The 17,468-nt window shown below is 37.4% G+C and overlaps 5 protein-coding genes across 13 annotated transcripts; 3 read left to right on the top strand and 2 right to left on the bottom strand.

The window, feature by feature from the left end:
- Positions 1-96: 96 nt before the first annotated feature.
- Positions 97-1,950, bottom strand: Cdk7 (Cyclin-dependent kinase 7). Its single transcript, XM_064135017.1, has 5 exons — positions 1,763-1,950; positions 1,639-1,698; positions 1,420-1,528; positions 785-1,230; positions 97-663 (listed from the first exon to the last, which is right to left on the bottom strand). The coding sequence occupies exons 1-5, from the start codon at positions 1,814-1,816 to the stop codon at positions 316-318; spliced, it is 1,017 nt and encodes a 338-aa protein (XP_063991087.1). The 5' UTR covers positions 1,817-1,950; the 3' UTR covers positions 97-315.
- A 69-nt stretch (positions 1,951-2,019) lies between these two features.
- On the top strand, positions 2,020-4,271 carry LOC135169745 (intraflagellar transport protein 52 homolog). 4 transcript variants are annotated; one of them, XM_064135015.1, is made up of 7 exons: positions 2,219-2,327; positions 2,421-2,449; positions 2,572-2,789; positions 2,862-2,970; positions 3,094-3,376; positions 3,514-3,762; positions 3,855-4,268. In XM_064135015.1, the coding sequence occupies exons 3-7, from the start codon at positions 2,660-2,662 to the stop codon at positions 4,122-4,124; spliced, it is 1,041 nt and encodes a 346-aa protein (XP_063991085.1). In that variant the 5' UTR covers positions 2,219-2,327; positions 2,421-2,449; positions 2,572-2,659; the 3' UTR covers positions 4,125-4,268. The 4 variants fall into 4 exon arrangements, with proteins under 4 accessions (XP_063991082.1, XP_063991083.1, XP_063991084.1 ...); XM_064135012.1 differs by lacking the exon at positions 2,421-2,449 and having other exon boundaries at positions 2,020-2,327; positions 3,855-4,271; XM_064135013.1 differs by lacking the exon at positions 2,421-2,449 and having other exon boundaries at positions 2,020-2,327; positions 3,514-3,796; positions 3,855-4,055.
- Positions 4,272-4,518: 247 nt separating this feature from the next.
- On the top strand, positions 4,519-6,463 carry LOC135169747 (nuclear transcription factor Y subunit gamma). 2 transcript variants are annotated; one of them, XM_064135018.1, is made up of 4 exons: positions 4,519-4,723; positions 4,954-5,101; positions 5,391-6,026; positions 6,150-6,463. In XM_064135018.1, the coding sequence occupies exons 1-4, from the start codon at positions 4,701-4,703 to the stop codon at positions 6,321-6,323; spliced, it is 981 nt and encodes a 326-aa protein (XP_063991088.1). In that variant the 5' UTR covers positions 4,519-4,700; the 3' UTR covers positions 6,324-6,463. The 2 variants fall into 2 exon arrangements, with proteins under 2 accessions (XP_063991088.1, XP_063991089.1); XM_064135019.1 differs by lacking the exon at positions 4,519-4,723 and having other exon boundaries at positions 5,007-5,147.
- Positions 6,464-8,539: 2,076 nt separating this feature from the next.
- LOC135169549 (eyes absent homolog 4) lies at positions 8,540-14,439 on the top strand. 5 transcript variants are annotated; one of them, XM_064134631.1, is made up of 8 exons: positions 8,540-8,839; positions 11,425-11,545; positions 11,637-11,823; positions 11,894-12,213; positions 12,394-12,477; positions 12,630-12,895; positions 12,984-13,440; positions 13,565-14,439. In XM_064134631.1, the coding sequence occupies exons 2-8, from the start codon at positions 11,434-11,436 to the stop codon at positions 13,744-13,746; spliced, it is 1,608 nt and encodes a 535-aa protein (XP_063990701.1). In that variant the 5' UTR covers positions 8,540-8,839; positions 11,425-11,433; the 3' UTR covers positions 13,747-14,439. The 5 variants fall into 5 exon arrangements, with proteins under 5 accessions (XP_063990701.1, XP_063990698.1, XP_063990702.1 ...); XM_064134628.1 differs by having other exon boundaries at positions 8,544-9,046; XM_064134632.1 differs by having other exon boundaries at positions 8,664-9,046; positions 11,652-11,823.
- A 1-nt stretch (position 14,440) lies between these two features.
- Positions 14,441-17,447, bottom strand: Ctsk1 (Cathepsin K1). Its single transcript, XM_064134634.1, has 6 exons — positions 17,182-17,447; positions 16,884-16,932; positions 16,664-16,813; positions 16,012-16,443; positions 15,474-15,890; positions 14,441-15,394 (listed from the first exon to the last, which is right to left on the bottom strand). The coding sequence occupies exons 1-6, from the start codon at positions 17,182-17,184 to the stop codon at positions 14,784-14,786; spliced, it is 1,662 nt and encodes a 553-aa protein (XP_063990704.1). The 5' UTR covers positions 17,185-17,447; the 3' UTR covers positions 14,441-14,783.
- Positions 17,448-17,468: the final 21 nt, after the last annotated feature.

Below are 17,468 nucleotides of genomic sequence, written 5' to 3'. Positions count from 1 at the left end.
GAAAATTAAATTTTGTCCGCTGTATAATCCTCACAAGTATCTCTTGTTATTTGAGAAACATAAGCCTAAATAAATTAAAATAAATCTCATCAGTCGAATGATTTTAAAAACTTTATTGATTTCAAACTCTATTTTTTAATTGAATCATCATTTGTCTCAGTATCACATGAATTAAATTAGTTCATCTTATTTAGAAAAATAACTCCAAAAACAATTCCCACTATCAATTTCCTCTTTTACGCCTCGTAATTCAGCGTGCCACATTACTGCTCAATTAATTCCTCGTACACCTAATTGAAATCTAGTATCCCAACATCAGAATTGTAATCGTTTGGCCAGACTGCCTCCATCCACAGATTCCAATAATTTCCTCTTGAGACTGGGTTTCTCCTCGGGCTGTTTCTTTATTGCGTGGGGCAGGGGCAATCTTGAACCTACAGTGGGGGCTGGTTTGTTGCTGAAGTAGTGCATCTGTAGGGCCTGGTCGCAAGTACATCTGTCCAGGGGATTTATACTCAGTAAACGGGCTATTAGGTCAAGCAGATCGTCTCCAGCTGCTGTGAATATGTGTTTCAACGGAGTGCCTGGAAATGGTTTGAATTGAATAAAATCTGGTAGTTCTTTCATTCCTCGCCATGTCTCTTCTGTTGGTGTTCCCAGTGTCTGAAAATGGTTTTAAACAAATCCTCATTGTTTGTATAAAAAATGATTTATATTACACATTCCGAATATGCATTAAATAGAATATTTTCAATATTGACTTGAAAGACGGAAAATACCTCACCTGGAAAATTCTCGTCAGCTGATCCAGATCAGACTCCCCAGGCAAAAAAGGAACCCTAAGTAATAATTCAGCAAGAATACATCCCACAGCCCACATATCGACTCCAGTCCCATACAATCTTGCCCCATACAGTAATTCTGGTGATCTGTACCATCTTGTTACTACCTGATGAGTGTTTATTCTATTTGGAGAACCAAAGAATTTAGCCAAGCCAAAATCACCGATCTTAAGAACACCCTTGCTGTCCACCAGGAGATTGTTTGGCTTCAAATCCCTGTGGAGTATCCAGTTGAAGTGAAGGTAATCCAGTCCCTGCAGAGTCTGGATAATATATGATTTTATGTTTGCTGTTGTTAATACGATACTGTTATCCTTGATTATCACTTCAAGATCGGTGTCCATAAAATCAAATACCAGGGATACATTGGATTTGTGACCAAATACATCTGTAAATTATTTTTAAATTCTATCATTTAATAATAATAAACCGACAAAGTTTTTAACCTCCAATTCGAGATTTTTTACGTCTATTCTGTTCATTCTACTAGAAGATCAAGGTAAAGAATGAACATTACGAGTTCTACAATTGTTCATAAGATCGATGCGATGCCTTTCCTTTTTTAAATTATACTCACCCAGCAATCCAATAATATTTTCATGTTTTAAGTCTTGCAGTAATTTGATTTCCCTCAGTGCAGTGCGATTAATACCATCTCTAGCTTCAGCTCTACTGCCCACTTTGATCTATAATTTTATTCAGTGATAATATGAAATCCCTTATAAAGGTTAATTAATAACCAAAAAACCATGGAGACTTGAATATTGGCATTTATAAATAATCACAGCGTTCAAACCTTTTTTACAGCTACGATGTGGCCAGTTTCTGAGTCTTTAGCCTTGTAAACCGTAGCGAACTATTCGAAACAAATCAACAATTAACCTCAAATTTTAATAACACATTTGCTTCGCAAATCTCACCTGCCCTTCTCCCAGGAAATCAATTTTTTCATATTTTCTTAGTTTATCAGCCATTATTATTTGTTGATGTGTTTCAATAATTGTCTCACACAGACAGACACACACACACACACACACACACACTCTCTCTCTCTCCCTCCCTCAAAACATGGCCGATATAGTTGTTGATCGTTGCACAGGTTAAACCAGTCACTTCTCAAAGATGCGCTTTTCAACGATATGACAAGGCGGAGAAAGATGGAAATGTGCCAATGGAGTATTGTGATTGGTTGGCCTCCCTGGGCCAATTACTGAGTGACTTTTGACGTCTCTAGTGTTGTGATCGGTTGTTATTGACAACGATAACGGGTTTTACTGCGAAAAATATTGGAATAGTACTTGCTTTGACATTTCTCTCAATTACGATAATTTATTGTCGATATTATTTAAGCATGAATTCGGCTGTAGATAGTGCGGAAAACGACAAGCATGTTATTATTTTCGATGCTTCGAAGAATGAGAGAAGACTCAACGAAGAATTCAAGATTTTACAGAGGAAGCTGAAGCAGAAGTGGAAATTTGTCGAGTAAGCTGAATTTATCATTTGTTGTTGATTAATTGCTTTCATTTGCATATAAAAAGTTCCATAGATTTTTAACATTATTACCCTTCATTATAGGTAATAACTTCTGAACCACAAACCGACTAGTAATTAATCAAATTCAATGACCATACGATAGTATACTAATTACAGTTCGATTGCTGAAATTAGAATCGCTCGATTAATTGAAATTTACTCGTCAATCGATTTGATTTTTAATAATATTTAGGAATAATGAAGTATTATCTCAAGAGACTTTGGCCAACGGCCAAGTCCTGGTGCTGGCCGAGCCGCGGAGTAAATTCACGGAACTGGAGATGAATTCAATCAGAGGATTCATAAATGGTGGAGGAAATGTCCTAGTGATGCTTAGTGAAGGGGGAGAAAATAAATTGAATACTAATATCAATTTTTTGCTCGAAGAGTTTGGAATCATGGTGAACAACGGTAAACATCGCTTTGAAAAATAAATCTTTTGACTATTCTTTGAGATGATTGTTACTGTTTTTTTGTTAATAGACTTCGTCGTGAGAATGAATTACAATCAAACACTGCATCCTAAGGAGTGCACCATCACCCAGGGGTTATCAAATAATTCGAGATTTGTACATAATCGCGACGACTTCACGTCAGTATAAAATTTCATAAGAAAAGTTCTTCTATATATTGACGAAAATGTATAATAGTGGCCCTCAATGTGATTTATCAAAAATGGGGGAGTATTTAATTTACTTTTTTTTAATATCCTCAGGCATATAAATTTCATTTATCCTTATGGGGCGACATTGAATGTCGTGCAACCTTCAACAGTGGCCCTATCAACGGGTACCCTAGCCACCCCAATGAATAGACCAGTTTGTGCGTATTACTCATCACCCACGAGTACAGGAAAACTAGTCGTTCTAGGCTCCTCTCGGTGTTTGACTGATTGCTATATCGAGAAAGAGCAAAACGAAATCTTAAGAGATATGATATTTCAATTCTTTCAGTCCCAAGAACAAGTGTCCAAGAGTTTTCATTTGGACGAAATTGAGGTGATGAATTAATCATTTACTCATGTATTTATTTATTTATTCCTTCACACAAAAATATTTCAAATAAAAGCCTAGTATTTATGTAAAACAATTCTCCTTGTGTACATCGGTTGTAGTTTCAATTTTCATGATTGCAGTATCCAGACTATACGTATGTCCCGGACATCACAATAGAAGCGGAAAACCCAAAAGTCTGCATTCAGGATCTCGACACCATAGACATACCCCGAGAGTATACAAAACTTTTTAAACACCACTTCTACTCCATTAATTTGTCAATGGTTCCCGAGTGCATTAAAGCTTACGAAGTTCTTGGAGTTGACCACGATCCATTGACCCTCATAAGGCCACATTTCGAGACACCATTACCACCTACGCAGCCCTCAGTAATGACTGTTTTGTTCTTTTCTAAATTAAATGGTAAAAAAATGAAAAAAAAAAAACAAAAAATTACATAACAAGTTAATTTTATTTGTAGGTCTTTCCCCCGAGTTTCCAAGAGCTACCTCCCCCTGCCCTGGAGCTCTTTGACCTCGATGAGGAATTCAGTTCCGATTTACTCAAACTGTCGCAACTGACAAATAAATACATTCTATTGACAGGCTCCTCAGACGAGTCTGAGCTCGATTACTACATTCGCGAGTTCGGGGAGATAATCAGAATTAACAATTCACCAATTTCCACGTCCAAACAAGTACTTAATCATATATTTCAAAAATTGAGTAGCTACAAAGCAATGCATAATTAACTGACGAACCTGCCATTCCTACCTAAGATTCCAAATCGACGATGAATTTATATGATATTAATAGGCTTCAGTAAATGTATGCGTTAAATAAATTGAATGAATTAATTCAATTAAATGGAATAATTATTTTTTTTATTTTATCCAATTTATGAATTGCCAAGTACTCTCTTTCGTGTTTTAAGGGTACCCAAGTACTTTTGTTATATAAACTTTTCATACAATTACTTTTGAAAATCATCAAATTTCACAGCATAGAGTATTCGTTGAAAAATAAATATATAAATGAATCCATCATCAGACGAACTAAAACAGTGGTACCTTTATCGCATGTCTTTTCTTTTCAAATTTCCCGGCTTATCTTCAGAAGTTGTCCCCTTTGCCGGAGGAAAACTATAGCACAGCACAGCTCACCAAAACGCCATTACAAGAGCTTCGAAGTCGTCTAACCTCACTAATTGTTTATTGTCATAAATTGATAATTTATTGTTAATAATTTAAACCTCATAAATGTGGAATCAGTGATAAGTTGGAGCAAGTGTAACTAGTAATTATCGAGAAGACATTCGCCATCCAGCAATGTCTGTGTTCTTTGTTAATGCGTAAGTAAAGCATCTTTGAGGAATTTTATAGGTTATATTTTCCTCCAAAATATTATGATGACAATTATCTCGGTCCGTGTGCATTGTTAAAACATCTAATGCCTCGACAATTGTGTGAATTCGTCTTATTCATGCGAAGACACCCAAGGGATAAGACAAATAATTCCATAAATACGGGAAAATGTTTTTGAACTGGAGTGAGAATGTATAAATTTTACACGATATTTCAGAAATCAAGACAGCGAAGTGGAGGATCCGATAGATTCAAATGGAGATCTCCAGATAGCATCTCCGGGGAGTTCTGAAGCACAACAGGCACTGCTTACCTTCTGGCCGAAAATAACTGAAGAAATTAAAAAAATAGCAACAGTTAGCGCGGTATGATTTCATCACAGTGTAATGATGATTGTCATTTTTTAGTAGAGTGAGCTATTGTCTAACTTCATTTTAATTAATATTATTTAATAATTATTTCATTTGTCGATGATATTAGCGTTTTCATATTTATGATTTTTTTTTTTAATTTTTTGAAGCAATTTAATACACAACAATACTATTATTAAAGATCATTAATGGAATCGTATGATCTAGATTAAATAGTAAAAGATATTTGAATATCTTTAACTATGAAAAATTGATGATTGCATATTCATTATGAAAATTCTAGATGGATTTGAAGACACAATCCCTGCCTCTGGCGAGGATAAAAAAAATAATGAAGTTGGACGGTGACGTGAAGATGATCAGCGCCGAGGCACCAATGTTATTTTCAAAAGCAGCTGAAATATTCATTCACGAGTTAACCCTGCGCGCGTGGGTGCACACTGAGGATAATAAAAGACGAACACTCCAGCGTAATGATATTGCAATGGCAATAACAAAGTATGATCAATTTGATTTTCTTATCGACATTGTACCGAGAGACGAATTGAAACAGAGTAAAGCCCAGTCGGACGGTGTTCGTACAGTAATGAATTCGGATCAGGTGCATTATTATTTTCAATTGGCACAGCAACAAGCATCTGCTAATCAGAGTGTTCAGAATAATGGTGCAGCACAGCCTATACAAATTGTTCAACCCAATGCGGGACAGATACAGACGATTAATATTGGCAGTTCAGTTGATCAGGAGTCGACGACAACGAGTACCGCTCAAACCGTCACTGTGCAGAGTCCTCAGCAGGGAGGTGGCCAGCAAGTTATACAGCTTCAACAACAGCCGCAACAGACTTCGCCGCAAACTGGAGGAATACAGATAGTACAACAGATTGTTACACCTAACGGGGATATTCAGCAAATACCTGTTAGTATTATTTTTCTTTTTTTTTTAACTAAAGTTTTGCAACTTAGATATTGTCTACATCATATCATTATTTCACTTATTCCCTAAAATTTCTCCATTGTTATTGCCATTCAAACGTTTCAGATTCAACTAACCCCCCAACAACTACAAATGATTAGAATGCAAGTACAAGGGGGCAGTAATCAGCCGATAATCATCCAAGCAGCACCGATACAAGCCCAACCACAGATAATCCAAGTGGCGCAGAGTGGCCAAACCCCCGTGTACCTTCAAACGAGTGGGAACGATAACGAATAACCCCTCTTCCTGAAAAAATCTCTGCTTTACCTCTAGATTAAATGTATAAACATTTTTAATTAATTAATATATATAGATGTTAAACGGTACTGTAAGATTTACTTAAACGAGTGAATGAAGATATCATTTTTTCTAAGCAATTATCGAGTGCCTTATTTCTCCACCAGAAACTAAAAAAAAATTATCACCAGAATTAGATTAATTTTTGTTTGTGAATAAAACGGAAAAATTATTTCAATCCATGAGAAGCCTAATTGGTGCATCCCAATTTTAAGTGGCATTTTAATTTTTATAACCCAAAGTTCAATTGGACCGATTTATTCCGACTCGTGATTTTAAAATGATCTAGTGAATTTCAAGACTGACGTGAAGGAAAGAAAGAAAAAAGAAAATCTGAAGTGTCATCGAAGCGGAATAAATCCCACTGATGTTCACTTGGGTAAAAAAGTAAGATAAGATGGGTGGGGGATGTAATCTGATTCGTGAGTTGCTTTTATTTCTACCTTGAGTCCGCCTTCGGACGTTAAAGTGGGGCCCCCATGATTGTACGCCTGAGCGAATCTCTACCCTGTGGGTCCTCCAAATGACCACACAATGCCGGGAGACTTGTGGCGGCAGAGACTTGTGTGCAACTTGGATTATATTTCACGATGTTGCGGTTATGTATTCACCAACACCGGGAAGAAAAAATCTAATTCGTCATTGTATTATGTTTATTAGAGTTTCTGAAAAAGTTTAATTAGAGAATATAATTACGGTCAATTGACGCAAGGGAAATTTTTTTTTAGTCTCTACTTGCTGGTGGAGATAAAGAATTCCACAGACTCCTTTGAACCACCCCAAAGTATAAAAATTCCCGCATTTCTCCCAAAGCCATGAAAATCGTCTGGCCATATACCGAACATCATCCGTTGCCCATGGTAACGCGCATCTCCCTCATTTTTCCATTATCCTGTCGATACATGAAACTGAAAGAGTACAGAAGAGTATTAGAGTTTTCATCTCGCAGAAGCTCTCAGCTCGGAGCGGTCAATTCCCGCGTGCCCCCTGCGCTCGAGTCTTAACCCCCTCACGCCATCCTGACCACGGCCTACGCCACTGGCCTCTCTTTTTCTCTCTTTCCCTTCCTCCGGGTACTCGAATTTCACGACATGTTTACAAAGATCCTAGAGATAAGTTGAGAATGGCCGACCCAACCGCCTCCTTCCTCCCAGCCCTCTTCCTCATGGGTGTAAGGTGACAGCTGCCGTGCGCCTGCGCCTGTGTTACATCGCAATCACACATACAAAGGTTTTCTCCCATATTTTTTCCCCTTCATCATTTCTTCTTCTGCTTCACAAAAAAAAATAAATAAATAAAAAAAATCCTCCCTCCCCTCCAGTCTATGTGTGTGAGTTAATGCATCGGGGTTAGGGATGATTAGGGGTAGCGCGGAGAGAGTGTGAGTCAGCGGGCTCACACTCCTTCTACTGAATGACTGCACCAGCATATGAGAATAGTATATACACGTTAATGTACACCTATATCATGTGTCAACGGGGGAGAAAAAAAATTATGTGTGTGTGTGTGTGTGTGGCCACATGCACCCTCTTCTTATCCATCATGTAATTGCGAGCCTGTGTGGGTGGTCTAATTTCACACAAGCTTCTAAGATTATCCTCTCAACGTTGTTTGAAATTTATTTTTGAATTGTTTTATTTTATAATGTAGAATTTTAATCTTCATTTTTAAAGGTTCCGAAATAATTGGAAATAAGGGAAATTCTGAGGGTCCAATGCAGCGTAAAGCTGAATGGATGAATGGATCCCCGGCTCGCCCATTATAGCCCGTTTCAAAATGAGGATAGATGAACTTGATAGTATTTTATTTAGTATATGGACAATTTTAATTGCAACTTAAACTTTTTGCTAAATTCTATTCGCGCGTGTATGCCGTTTTGATATGTATTGTTTTTCTCTCTCTCTCTCTGTGACCATTAGCAGTCAATTAAAATAGTTTTCCAACTCCTACAGAAACATCCTCCGAAAAACACAGTCCCACCAACATATATTTCTGTATCTCCCCCAAAATGAGCAATGACATTGAGCGCGACAATCCCTCAAGCCTGCAAGGGGTTGCCAATGCGCCTGTGCTCTTCTTGACATTTAATAAATTTTCTAATACCTCTTCTTGCCACTTTCACCCCCGACTAGAGAAAAAAAAAAACAAAAAACACCTAAACCGAAGGGAGAAAAAGCCTATGTCGAGATGGTAAAAGCATAATGGAGACAAAAGTATTGAAATGGGGAAGGAATCCGGTGGGGATAGACCACGTGATCAGTCGGGCGGGGGTGGAAAGGCGACATTTCGCATGCTCAGAAACTCCACAGGCTGCAGCATCACAACGGGCACAACTAGCCGGGCGGATCGACTATTCGGAGTAAATTATCCAAGTGCAATCTTTCATTGGTACAATTAATTGATTAAAAAATACTAAATATCGAGAGAAAGATGATGATCACAGCAGGGTAATTGATGTAAGGAATGTCCAGTGTTGATTAATTTTAATGAGTTGTGAGTGATAGAGGAAGCTAATTGCTAATTGCTTTCTTCAAAAAACAAAATTCATAATTGACAATCGAAAATCTTTATCTCGGCTAATTGAATAACAAGTGCTGAGAATGTTGTTCGGGCTGTGGAAAGTTCGTGGGAAGTGAGAGGACAGTGATAATTACGACGGATAGGTGAGTTCCCTGGGGGATGAAGACCACGGAAATTTTTTAACTATCTCGAATCCCAACACCTTCTTGCTCGCAATTTTATTAATGTCAGGAATTTCGTCTGCAAGGAGCACCTTTGCGTGACTCGTTTTAATTCATCTACAAGTCCTTCGCTGGATGTTTATGGGCCAAGCCACACTGATAATCTCCGGACCATCGCACGCTCTGACAGACGGAATAAATTTGTCAGATAACAATCGAAATTTATTTCAATCGAGGGAATTTCTTCGATAGTTTATTTTTTTCCACGCTCGTTAATTCAGTCAGTTGTTCATAAACTTTGACGTGTTCTTTGTTTCTTCCCCCCAACCCCACACACGTACACACATACACATTACCTCTTGAATAACATCCGCCTCTTTGTCTCACGTTTTTCGTTTTTTTTTCTCCTTTTTTTTGGCGCGGTGAATTCCTCTGCTCCTGCAGAACGCGGAGAAATGCCATCGCTAAAAGAAAATGCTGACGGGGTACACGGAGGGATTAGCCAGGGGATACATCTGTTTCCCACGCGTTAGGCACCCTCTGAAGGTGCAAGAATTATTATTATTATTGTTGTAAAATTTCCGAGTAAAATGTGCAGAAGATTTTTAAATAATATAAATTTATATTTGTGAAGTAAAATCAATTAAATAAATTTAATCCCTTTTCCATACATCTGCTGTTCACATGGGAAAATACCAAGAGAGAGAGAGACAAATGACTTTTTTCCGCCCAATAATGGAATTATCATAAATTATAAATATAAATGTGAATTACGGAAGATGAATAAAATTCAGTAAGAAAATCCCTACTTTGGTTCGATGTTTTGAGAAATGCGGACCGCTCATTAGCCAGCTATTAATTAAAGCCCATTATTCGCACTTGCGCGTTGAAGATAAAGCGCATTGTAGTCGAATGGGAATGTTAAAATGTCCAAGACAACGATAATTGTCGGATACTTACTGAAAGATTGACAATTTTATTGTAGCTTTGATAAATGCATTGAATATTTAATAAATAGACAATAAATTTTTATGTAAATGACAATGTTTCTGAGGTAATGAAGAAGTGAGACATTTTCACGCAGCAATATGGCACATCCGCTCCATATACCTTTTATTAGGCAACGCGGCATTAATTTGACTCGTTAACACGACGTTTTCTAATTATGTAGTCCGAGTTGAATACGAAATATACCCGCCATCAATGCCAAATGAAAATTCATCGAATAAACAATTTTTAAAGGATCAATATATGGAGAGTATTTTCTAACTTGTTTACAATTTATTAAATATTGCCTGGGTATTTAATATTTAAGTATTGGCCAAAAGTTGTTAAAAACCATAATTATTTTTCATTTTATAAATAACACTTGAGTTGCGATTACAGAGTGTAAAATAAAGTTTCATATTGCACGGGAAGCGTAGTAACTCGAATATATGATAACCCATTGCTTACACGTCTTATTTAGATAGACGCAACGTCGTCAAGAAATCACGAAATCTCGGGTTACGGCAATTCTTTTAATCCATTCTTCGTTCCTTCTTATGTGTCACAAGATAAATGATTTTTGTAAAATATTGCTAATCCAAACACGCCACATGTAGAGGAAATCCTTTTTCATGTACATTATTGCAAAAAAATATACACGTCAAGCCTAAAAAATATAGAAAATTTTTTCGCATATTTCAATAAGAAAGGTCAGAGCGCTGATGACTCCGAATGGATAAAAAATTTGGCAACATAAAAAATGCCATGTTGCTAGTGTGGAGCTAGAGGTGAATAAGGGCCCTCCTCATTGCCATTGGCTGAGGCTTCTAAGGATGGAACACGCCTCCCTGATGTCATTCGCAAGCAAGCTTGGCCAGTTAAATATCAGCGGTATTTTACCAACAAATAATTCAGGGACAAAATTCAAGGTGATTTTCGGGGCGTATGTAGGGGCTATTTGAGGACAAGATAATTGTTTTACAACTAAAAGAATTACTCCGACAGAGATAGAGGGAAGGTATCATGAATCGCTTGGAGGACATGATGATTTAAGGGGCAAAAGCATTGTCCGGTGGAAATGGTTCATTAAAGATAAACCCCTTTTAAATCATTTAAATCATTTGTCAGCGTCAATAAAAAAAATCATGAAACCAATTTAAAATGTTCACTCTGTGTAAATGTAGACGCCTTCCACCCAATAGAACGTCCATGGTTTCAAGGATCCAAGGATCCGGTTCTAACTGACTCAAATTACGCACGTCTCTCAGATGAGAATTTAGAACAAACTTTTTCGCTAGACATTTTGCAATAGATGGTATTGGATGTCGTTATGCTTTAACGTATGTTTTTTTCTTCTTTTTTTCCTTTCCAAGCTGAGTGATATGTTAACCGAGGATAATGACCCGACAAAACCAGCTGGGGTGTTAGACAATGTTGGTAACGTATCGTCATCGACGGAGGCTTCGGGACAGGGTCCACGCAATTCTAATAATGGTATCATCTTTCATATTTATTCATCTATTCATTTTTACTAAATATGTAATGAAAAGCTGGAGTTTTTTTCATGGGCCAGATGTAATTTTAGAAAATTTTCCGGTAGAAACCGAGGTCAAAAATGAAGTCCAGGATTGTCCGGATAATGAAAACTTGCCCGATGGTGAATTATACGTCGATGAGAATGCCGTTGAGAAAGAGCATCCGGAAGAGTATCCGGACTCGATGGAAAAGACAGACTACAGTACTTTGTACGGAGCAAATCAGTATTATAATAGGTGAGTCTTGAAAAATAATTACCATTACTGTAATTCAAATGGCTAATTTATAAAATTTTCCTCCGTACAGCCTCTATAATTCACCCTCGTACGGCTCAACCAACTCTACCAAGAATTCCACGAGTCTTCAGAGCTCCTACCTAAGCTCATACACGACGCCAAGTCCAATGGCACAATATTCGTCGTATACTGGTTACAATAGCAGTGGTACAACATTTCCATCGGTGAGCCAGAACATATCGAGCGCAAGCCAGAAATTGGATTACAGCGCATACAGCAGTACTTGTTTGTACGGAAATGATCGTGTGCCATTGCAGTACTCCGGGTACTATCCAATGCCGGGCTATCACACTACTTCTGCATTCAATATTGGCAATTTGAATTTTTCGGGTATGAACGCATTCTTTCAACTACAAAAAAATTTGCCTCAAATATTTCAAAGTTTCTATTTAAGGGCAGAGTAGAATTTCATTAGAGATAAACCAACAGTATTTGGTTAATTTATTCGAGAGAAAATGATAATATTATTTATATTCGTAATGCATATTCATTTTTTTTATTGGAAACAAGAATCCACCAAAGCCGGTCTTGGATTAGATGCGCCGCATCAGGATCCAAATGATATTACAGGACGTGAAGCTGTTAATATTGAAGGTAATTTTTCTATTTTCCTCCCGTTTCACATATTTCCAACTCACCAAACTTAATTGGAGACAACCATATTTTACTGAATATTTTTGTCCCGGTATGGAAAAAAACCCCCCTTTGAAACAATGAAATAAGAACCTGAAGACTTATGTTCAAAGGGACGTCGGCGAAGCCCTGTAGACGTGGTAGACGGCAAAGCGGAAGTGGAAACAGTATAGGCTCGGCGGATACAACTGAAGCCGGACCAGATCGAATATTCATTTGGGACCTCGATGAAACCATAGTTGTATTTCACTCACTTCTCACTGGACAATTCGCTGCCAAACACGCCAAGAGCCCAGAGTTGTTGGTACAGCTGGGCTATAGAATGGAGGAGATGATATTCAATCTAGCCGATACACACTTTTTCTTCAATGATGTTGAGGCATGTCCCTTATTTTCCATAGAAAAAAAAACAAAACAAACAAATGTTCAAATAATTAACAATCTTAGTTGATTGTATTGGTTTTCAGGAGTGTGATCAAGTGCACATTGACGACGTATCCTCCGATGATAATGGTCAGGACTTATCTTCGTATAATTTCTCAACCGATGGTTTTCAATGCGCATCGGTGAACAACGGGGCTTGTTTCTCCTCTGGAGTACGCGGTGGTGTCGATTGGATGCGAAAGCTCGCATTTCGATACAGAAAAATTAAAGAGATATACTGCAACTACAAGAATAACGTTGGGGGATTGCTTGGCGCAGCTAAGCGTGAGCAGTGGTTACAATTGAGAGCTGAAATTGAATTGGTTACGGACAATTGGCTTACATCAACAATCAAGTGCTTAAGTCTCATTAGTAAACGCAGTCATTGTGTTAACATCCTTGTTACAACAACAAAACTTGTACCGGCACTGTCCAAGGTCCTGTTGTTTGGTATTGGGGGATTGTTTCCCATTGAGAACATTTATTCGGCATCTAAAATTGGTGAGGACTAATTGCAAAATAAAATTTATTTTTGACTATTAAATTATTTATAGGTAAATTGTTAAAATAATAGTATAATACTTAAATATGAGAATCGACCAAAACTGATAATTTTCTTCTTTAGGGAAAGAAAGCTGCTTTGGTCGTGTGGTAGCTAAATTTGGTAGAAAATGTACGTACGTCGTGATAGGTGATAGTTCAGATGAGGAGACGGCTGCCAGGGCGCACAATTTTCCATTCTGGAGGATAAACAGTCACTCTGATACCCAAGCTCTCTACAATGCCCTTGAAATGGGCTTTCTTTAATGAGAACGAAAAAGAAAAAAAAAATATATAATATATATATATATATATATATATTATATATTTATAGCCTATATATATAAAATATATAAATATATATATATATTGAGAATTCTATCGCGACCAACTTAATGTCATTCCTATGAATAGTTTTTTAATTAAGTGATTATTATTGTAAGTAGCGGATCGATGCAAATCACGGAAGAAATTTAATCGATCAATTCAGGGTCCACAAATGATGAAGGAAAATGTAACGAAAGTAATGTCAAAGTGTACGAAAAATTTATTGCGTGGGGAGAATTTTTTAAATGAGACACTTAGCGAGCTTCTACGTGTATAGAAAAGATGAATTTTATCGAGATTATAACGATTTATGTGTTTAGTACTTAAAGAACGAGAGGGAGCTGTGGATATCAGTGGTTAAGTGGTAAAAGGAATTACTGTACTTTTCAATATCCAGCCAGTTTTTTCTGAGTAAATCAAAATGGACGAACAATATCAAGTAAATATTAAGCTATTTATCACTTCACCACTGACCTCAAAGAATTAATGTTTTATTCGAAAGAAACAAAAGAAAAATTGAGGAGCAGTGAAATTTTGTTCATCAACCTTCCTGTACCATATCAAGCAAAATAATTTCTTTTACATTGTTGATAAATCTATTCAAAAAATAAAGAATTAAATAAGAACGACAAAGTTTTCAATCGATTCTATTGATGAGTAAATTTATTTCTCATATAATAAAAATATAACAGCATTTTACAAAGCCAACGTTAAAATACGCTCTGAAAATATACTCATTCCAACTAACGAATCTAACAAAATTGTTTCCATCAACATTGCAATAGCATCAAGTATTGGCTAGGTAATAGAAAGTATGGAAAAAAAACATTATTTCACATCCGCACGGGAAAAATGGTGTGTTTGACTACATATAGTATGAAAAAAATCGACTTAATTGCTATAAAAAATATGTATAATGTATGTCTTACATATTTCATTATATATTTGAAAAATTAATTCTTCAACGGGAGGATTCTTTACGCCATCTCGGCGTACGTAGGCGCAGTGAGAACTCCACAGTTGTTGTTCTTCTGAGCCATGAGGATGTATCCATCATTGCCCCAGTAGGTGGACCATGAATTTTTGATAAGCCAGTAAGCCTGTCCCTTTATCGTGCCATACCCCACAGCGAGAACAGCGTGATCGAGGTTTGCCTCGCCATTTCCACAAGTTGGCTCGTAGTAAACACCATTAGCGTAGAAAGAAAAGGTTTTATGAGCTGCGTCGATAGCGACAGAGACAGGACCGTGTTTAGCAATGGCAATTTTTAGGGCTTCTGCACTACCAGGTGTGACGTTAACAAATCCCGTCATAGTGGCTGTGAGTGTGACGTTGTCGATGTGGCAGTAGCCGTCCTGACCAAGATATCCACCGTAGTCATCCTCGGTTGGGAGCCCCCCATGCTTCATGACGAAAGCGTAAGACCTAAAGTCCTCACCGCCATCACAACCGTTGTTTCCGTATCCCCAGGAGCAATCAATCAGGGCTTGTTGGGAAAGTTTTACTAATTTATTGTGTTTCACGAAGTAGGCACCCTCGATTGCACCTGTTGTACCAAAACTCCAGCAGGAACCACAGACCGATTGATCTGAAATTAAATTTCTCGAATTTAATTTTCCCAGTGTTAAAATCTCGATTTGTTTTTTTATATCACACAAAAATTTTACCTTTCACTGGGGTAACTGCCCCAAATAGACGCCAATCGAAATTATCAGGAACATCCTTAATTTCCTCTTCAATATTATGTGGAAATGCCATACCTCCATTATCCATCCCCTCAGAGTATTGTTTCCCTCTCAACGCCGCGAGTTCTGTATCCGTACGATCCGCCAAGTGATTCACACCAAGTTGAAATCCCAAATTGGCCCGATTTGTAGAGTGAATGAGTCTCAGATTTTGCCGGAACACCGTCTTGCGACGATGGTATTCCTTCTGATCAATCGAGTAATTTCGACCGTGATGCTTCCTGAAACGATCAAACTCCACGTCCACGTGATGATTATCGTTGTGGACAAATTCACGAATTGGGTTGAAGGTCGCTACATGCCTATCACCAGGTCCAGGGAAGCTGCCACAGGTCATATCTACATGAAGGGATGATTTCATAAATTAATTTTGTTCATATATGTGCAAAGAAAAATCCCATTTTCTGTGAAATAAAGGCTTGAAGAAGGCCTGAAATAAAGATTAAAAAAAAAAACTTACTGGCTTCAACGTTGAAAACATCAGCGCTAGGGGTCTCGTATGAATACCAATCATACATAAGATAATAATGATCGTAGTGTGAGCCCAATAGACTGTTGAATCCCTTCATTTCGTACATGATTGGAATGGGTTCTTTGGCGCCAGTTATTGATTTCTTGTACCTAATCCAGAGAGTGTATTTGTTGGTCTTTTTCCCGATTGTTTCTGTCAAACGCCATTTTTCACAGGGAAGGCTGTTGATCATCTCCTCGCCAATGCACTCCATACCGTGGGTATCAGGAACTATAGACTGAATTCCCACTGGCCCACTGCTGTCACCTTCAACTTTCATACATTTTTCCACATTCATTTCGGCTTCTGTTGTTACTGGTGCGAGCTTGAGCATTGTACCGTGAGGACCCTGATTACTCAATTGGAAGGTCTTCACCATCCCTGAAGTAAATGGCATATGCTTGGAATTATTTCATGATTATATGAATAATTCAGATGGATTTAGGTGGATCTCGAGATGAAGTAGAGATGAGAAAATTTATATAGATATTTTTTTACAACTTGTCTTCATTCAAATTTAAATAAAAAAAGCACATTTAGATAGAATAACATTATCTCGTTTCCTATTCCGTCAGAAGGTCAGGCTATCGATGAAAATTACCGCCATAATAATCAATGCGACTGGATCCCCTCTGTGAGTCGTACCACGCATAAAAAGGCTCCTTGATCTCTGCGTAGGGGATGTAAAGTGTTCCTTTAGCGACGTATTGACTGCTAAATACTGGAGCGGTTGAAGCTGCAGCACAACTCGCTGGATATAAATCCAAATGAACAATTTGTACAATTGAAGACATTATTCGAGTGAAAAAAAAAAAACTCACCCAGAAAGGAGAAGGTCACCAGCCACTGATATCTCATGCTGTTTATTATCTGTGGAAATGTTTCATGCCATTAGTTTCAGGAATGCCTACTGAGATTATATTCAAGACGTCATATGCAAATATTAAGATCGCAATACCCTATTGACCTCTGTAATAAATAAATCGACAAATGCAACTGAAACTGTTTATATATCTATATTGTTCAGTATTAGAATTTTGTTAGTGTTGTTGATAAATTTTATGCTGTATTTTTCGATTAAAATAATGCTTACAAACAATGCAATGTTTACATTCTTACCATTTTCTCGATAGATGCAATCACTACAAAGGGTACAACACTAATAAGACGCTGCTAGGCGTCTTCTTTGATAGTGGCTCACTTAATTATGTTGAACAATGGAGATATTTACTGGTTAGAGAGAGGAAATTTTCAATGCTTCTAAAAAAAGCACTAAGGCTCGTCAGTTATTACTGTCGTACATTGTGAAATATAAATATCCAATTGAGCAATTATAAGACTGAAACAGTGTAGCAAAAAGCCCTCCAACTCAATCAGTCACGTTCTTCCGTGATAATGTCTTACCG

The sequence above is a fragment of the Diachasmimorpha longicaudata genome, chromosome 15 (genome assembly GCF_034640455.1).
Source record: "Diachasmimorpha longicaudata isolate KC_UGA_2023 chromosome 15, iyDiaLong2, whole genome shotgun sequence".
NCBI lineage: Eukaryota > Metazoa > Arthropoda > Insecta > Hymenoptera > Braconidae > Diachasmimorpha > Diachasmimorpha longicaudata.
Note: the sequence above shows the minus strand (reverse complement) of the source record. Positions and strands in the feature narration are given on the sequence as shown.